The sequence below is a fragment of the Monopterus albus genome, unplaced genomic scaffold (genome assembly GCF_001952655.1).
Source record: "Monopterus albus unplaced genomic scaffold, M_albus_1.0 scaffold434.1, whole genome shotgun sequence".
NCBI lineage: Eukaryota > Metazoa > Chordata > Actinopteri > Synbranchiformes > Synbranchidae > Monopterus > Monopterus albus.
In genome coordinates this window covers 413,466-419,465 of record NW_018128314.1, presented here as the reverse complement: position 1 = coordinate 419,465, position 6,000 = coordinate 413,466, and the positions used below count along the sequence as shown (strand labels likewise).

At 40.9% G+C, this 6,000-nt stretch overlaps 1 protein-coding gene across 1 annotated transcript in view; it reads left to right on the top strand.

The window, feature by feature from the left end:
- Positions 1–6,000, top strand: part of gas7b (growth arrest-specific 7b) — a 54,707-nt gene that overhangs the window by 27,809 nt on the left and 20,898 nt on the right. The window contains exon 6 of the mRNA XM_020587018.1: positions 3,190–3,279. Coding sequence (XP_020442674.1) covers positions 3,190–3,279 — 90 coding nt within the window. The remainder of the gene's footprint in view (positions 1–3,189; positions 3,280–6,000) is intronic.

Genomic DNA, 6,000 nt, shown 5'->3' with positions numbered 1-6,000 from the left:
TGTGTATCTGCTTCAAATCCTCTGTTATCAGGTTGTCCTGACAACAGAGGACAACATCCTGTTTGGCCTCACATTCAGTAAACGGCAGAGGTGCTGCTAATGTTATGTTATTAATTTCTCTATTTTCTTTTCTCAGTATTTTTTTTCTTGCCGTATATTTTAAGACACACAGTTGAGATGAGTGGGAGGGGGTTCATGTCTCAGCTTCCATAGCAACCTGGGCTATCTAAGTGATAAACAGATGGTTATCTGTTTATAACTGATGGTTATAACAGGAAACAAGAAAAAGAAAGGTGAGGAGAGCTACACTGGGCAGCAATTAATTTGCTTCTGATGCTCTGTGCTAAAGGTCAGGATTTAAAGAGCCAGTTTGACTCTTGGCTAAGCCCTTTTTCCATCCCAGCATGATGCTCACACTGTTGATTTAGATAGAAATGGCAGATTTACCACTTGAATTTTGAAACAGTAAGTCCATTATTTCAGACAGATGTAGACCAGCTAACATTAACTCCATGACTTGGCTGTGTCTGCAGCTGATTCTTTATAAAAGCTGAAATAATGTTTGTGGCTACGTAGAGGATATAATGCTAAAAGATGGAGAAGCATTCTTGTATTTCGGTTTCCTGTATTATACAGTAGCACTACATTATGAGGAATAAAAATTACAAAAATTAGATTTATGATTTATTACTCATATTTTCAAATACTGTTTCACTTTGACAAGAGAAAAGGTTTAGAGTGTGATTAATCATGACTTTTGCTAACCTAACTCCATGTTGGGTAACGGAGATTGGCGGAGGTTGCTGGAGGGTAACTCTCCCCAAACCCAGTAAGCAGCAGGAGAGCTGCTAACATAAAGCTAAACTCTGGCATAGCAGCATTCAGCACCAGCTGTACTGTGGATGTCCTAGTTCTGAACAGTGTTTTTAAACTGTAACTTGTAACTGCACAAAATATGACACTAGCTAATGACATGATAACTCTTTGCCTTAGAAGTAATGTCAGGCATCTGTTGTGAGTAGTAAGCTAGTTAACCTGGATGTGCTTCTGTTTTCAGTAAACGTTACAGCAGGTCACCCAGCAAACTTTCTGAAAATTGAATATCATTTACTCTACAAAATGTAGAGAAATCTGGCACATGACAGCCCTGCTTTGTCACATTAAGTGTAAAGCTAAGATTGGACTTTCACCAATCAGAGGAAGGATTTATGAATGGTCAGTTATTAACGCCAGGAGTGAAAGTGCTGGAAGCACTGTGTGGGCATAGATGCAAACAAACTAAGCTCTCAATTGGAGAATGTTGGAAGCAGCCTTGCCTTCATCTTCACCAAAGGAAGCAAAGGTCAGTTTAAAAGCCCTGCTAGCTGTCAACTTCTGGACCTCACCTGTCATGTTTCAGCCCCGTTCACTTCCTGCAAGTATGCTCTTATTCTTTACTGCTTCCTGCCCCCAGCTCACCCTGCATTCCGGGAACTTCATGTCATCATTCAGATTAGTTTCACCTGCTACTTCATCAGTCATACCTGTTCCTGTATAGCAGCTCCTCACTCACTTCTGCCTGATCATCTGAATACCGACACCTTGCGTGTACTATCGGCCTGAGATTCTGCCTCACCCTTCTTATTGGACTGCTTTCTTGGTAACGACACCTTGCCTGCATTAACGACTAGAGATTCTGCCTTGCCTTCCCTACTGCCCTGCTGGAGATATCGACCCTGAACCAAACTAAGTACTGCTTTCTGCCTAAGCCCTTCAGACTGGTACTGTGTATATCTGACTCTGTTCCTGAGGACATTATTAAAACCTATTGTGCTATTCCAGCTTACTGGCTCTTTAATCGGGTTCACACCTCCACCTCCACGGGAGCTGTACTTTCACTCCCCTGACATCACCAGTTAAATAGGAAGCCATTCCCTCAAATTACAAGCTTCACAAGCCAGGATAAAGTTGAATTTAGATGCTTTCTTCTTTTTTTGGCAATCTGAATATTGCCTCCGGAAAAGTCATCAGAGCAACAGTATGTGTCGGTTTGCTCTGGGTGCTGTCTGGTGCCACTCAAGTTTTTAAAATAAAAACGGTGCACCCTCACTGCAGGCTGTTTACCTGAATGAATGTGAGAGAAGATAAAGCTCCCTTAAAGCTGCCCTGGAGTCCTTGCTACACTTGGTATCCGTATCTTTTTATTGTGAAGGCTTGACTTTTCAAGGGGTTTCTTTACTTTTTGTTATGTTCATTCCTTTCTTCTGTGCTTTTGAATTGAATTGGCAGCTGAAAAATCTACATAGAAAGTTTTGCATTTTTATGGCATGCCAGTTTTTGTTCTGCTAAACCTGTACGTGATTTGTCAAATCCTGACCTTGACTGTTTTATCCAGAGCAGCTCTGATTCCTTTGTCACAGAATTGTCTTCTACCATCACTACCACACCTGGAGGTTTGAACAGCACCAGGTCCCTGTGTGCATATGCTGCTTTTCCACTATCAAAACCTAACGAGCAGTATACCCCATACTTCCCTTAACCTCCTCCTGAGCTGTGCTTGGTGTGGGCTGTCCTGTTTTTCCACTGCATTTTCTCTCTGTCGGTCTTTGCTTATGCGAGAGAGGGGCTACTCCTCTCTCACATGCAGTCAGCTGTGCGTTTTATAATATTAATGCTTGAGGTGTGAAGACGCAGACCTTTAACCAATCTCTGACGACTGCTCCGCACACATGCACCCCCTCTCCCCTGCGGCCAACAGATTCAACATTACAGCTGCTGGGAGAATGAGCAGACCGTTAACTGCACCAAGATAACTGACGACAGTCTTTGGGAATCCATGTTGCTTCAGACCAAACTAGGAAGTTCAGTATATAGTGTTTGAGAGCTGAGTGACAAAACCTGAACCTCAACCAAAGTTGAGAACCACAAAGGCTCTGTATTGAAAGTGCTGTCCCCAAAGAAAAGGTGCATAGAAAAATGTGAATTAATGTCACTGGGCCAAATAGAAATGTTTTTTTTTACTTGGGTGTGTTCTCGTAACTGCTGAAATTAAAATGCTTCCTTCAATACCAGAGCAGAAGTCTCAAACATGGAGCACTGCTAATGCTGATGTACAGTACTGTGACATCAAATCAAAGTTGTCTGTCATGATGCTATAAACTGCCCCATTGAACTGTGCTCCCTGTGGTGTGCGCTCTTTCTCTCTCTCAGATTAACTGCGTCACGTTCCCGTTGCCTGAGTGCATGGCGGAGCAGCAGCTGTTGAAACCAAACGAATGGAGCTACTGTGACTATTTCTGGGTAAATTCACCTCAACATATGAGACTATACATTTGTTGTCCATGGCACAGATCCCCCAAAATATGAACAAATATAAGCCAAAAGCAGAGCTTAAGTGTAGCCCACAGCTAACTCACCGACTTCAAAGCACTGTTCTTCCTGTTTTCATAGCCCAAAGAATGATGGGAACTATAATGCCAGAAACTCTTCATTGACACTCTCCTGTCTTCATTTATAGTATATAAAATAAGGGAAATAATTTTTGGGAATGCCATGAGCATGATTCTTTGTATTCACTTCAGAATCAAGCAGACTGTGGTCCTAAGTAATTTTTTCTTTTGTTAAGTTTGTGATGATTTTCTGGATTGTTTGGTGCTAAGCTTTTAATTATGGTGGCGTACACAGCATATGAGCAGAGCGGAGCGGTGAGAATTTCTGCTCCTCGCTCACGGAGCTGTTCACTTGCTCCGCTCCCCCACTCAAAGCCACACCAGGCCGCTCCTCTCATTGTTGCTTAGTGCTCAACTCAAATCGCATCCCTCTCCACTCAAATCACACCCACTCACTCCAAAAAAGGAAAAACATTTGTATTTCACTTTTAGCTTAAATCGTAGCTTTACATCCCAAAGAACTAAAGAGCAATGATTACTTTTTTCCAAATAGAAATGTACTTATTTAAAATTACAGATATCCCTGTGTAACAAGGAATATTACAGTCATATGTAAAATTAAAAAAAATCAATGGGCCTAATTAAATAAAAAAATATACAGTACACCTGTATAACCTTTCAGTTTCCTTTTTAAAACATTTTAGGAACTCCATTATTGAGCATGCAACAGCTGATTTTTAACTGAAAAGTATTGGATGATTGTGCAAGACACAGATGCCTTCAGGGTTGGGCTTAGGCATGCTTCAGGTTTGTGGTGTGAATGTACTGGAGAAAAATTGGAGCGGGACACAGGGCAATACTCCTTCCTTTAAAAAAAAAAACCCACTGCGTTCTTTCCAAAATCCAGCCGCTCACGCTCTGTTCACGTGCCCTGGTGTTGTGCAAAGTACCCATAATATGCTTGACCTTCATTTGCAAAGTTAGTTATTAGCTTTCTAAATCCAAAATACTTGTCTTTTTTGAAGAATAAAGTTGCATGTGTGGTCAGTCCAAATGCTGACCTGTACTTTTGCAGTTGGGTTCAGCCTTTGTCCATCAACTTGACTTTATTAATAATGTGAAAAATACAGTCTGTAAAGTCCAGTTGAACGAACAGATGTATGCGTTTAAAGCTTATTATACAGTGGGTTTTAATATTAATGTACAGGATTTTGAACCCTGGAAAGTTATCAAGGCTGCATCTGCTTGTTGTTTGGTCATTATGATCTCAGTGTAAACAGTGGAAATACAGTGTTCGCTACAGAATAATCCACCAAGAATGTGTTCTTGGATGTATGTGATTGGCCAATGCAGCTTTAACAGGGGGCGTCACATTGCAGCAGTTAAATCAAATCTAACCTTTTGTCCGCATGACACTATCATTTTGGCAGGGCCTCTGCTCCCCCCCCATGCTGCCGTCCCTGCACTTCCCCTATTCAAATAAATGAGAAGGGCTGCATTTTTTTCACACAGTGTAATTTCTGTGTGAATGTGGATTATACAAAATGATTCTATTTGTTGCTATTTCTGTGGCTTGCCCAGTTAAGACATGGAGTAACTATGCCAAAAGAGAATTATGTCATCTAAAACTCTTTCAGTCTGTGCTTTGTTTTTGAACAAGAATGCTTCACTCACTGAGCAAACAAAAGATATCATGGCTATAAAGTGTTGAAACATTATGAAAACAGAAAAGCAAATACTACAACACATGTTATTTCCAGTATATTATGCATGGTAACTGATGACGAGAACATCAAAGAGATCACATGGGAGATGACTAAACAGGTAAAGCAGAAGAAGGAAAAGATCCAGAAGAATTCTTGAATGAGGATAGCAACCAAAGAAAGAACGGCTCTTTCAAAAAGTCACTTTCCCTCTGACATTGCTGCTCCCCCAGTAAAACACTGAGCAACCTTAGGAGTCCATATGAACAAAAACAACACCAGCTCCTTTTCATCTTAAAACTGACTATATTTATTTCATACTGACCGCTCTGCATGCTGAGAGTCAGCATCAGCTTTATTAAGGTCCAACAGTCAGCACAGTAGGACAACACATTACATGTAACTGCCAGCTGGCCTCTGCTGCTCTGTTTGGACATCTCCCACCCCTGCAGTGTAATCTCTACCAGGTGTGGTATGGGGGTAACACGCATGGAGGTGACAAACACAGTGAAAAGAAAGAGTGAGTAGAGAAGGTTGAAACTAGAGTCAGGGAATGGGCAAGTTTTGATAACAATTTGGTTTTAATGAGCTGGCCAACTCCAACTTTCTAGTTTTGGCCTCTGTTCTTTGTTTGACTGAAGCGAGTTCATGAGAGATATCAGTGTATTTACTTACATTTAAATAAGCAGTTTACTGTTACTTTCTACTGTAATTAGCTTGTTACTGGAGTACAGACAGGGAAAGTACCTCTGATGAAACAAAAGATCATTATGTCTGGCAGTCCTGTCTTGAATATAAAACTGTTTAATTCAAACTCCAGCTAAAACAAACTGACTCAAGTAGCATGTGCTGTTAGTCCAAAAGCTTTAACAAAAAATGAAGAAAAACCCACCTTCTTTTAATGCTAATACACTTGAGCTTCATTAGCA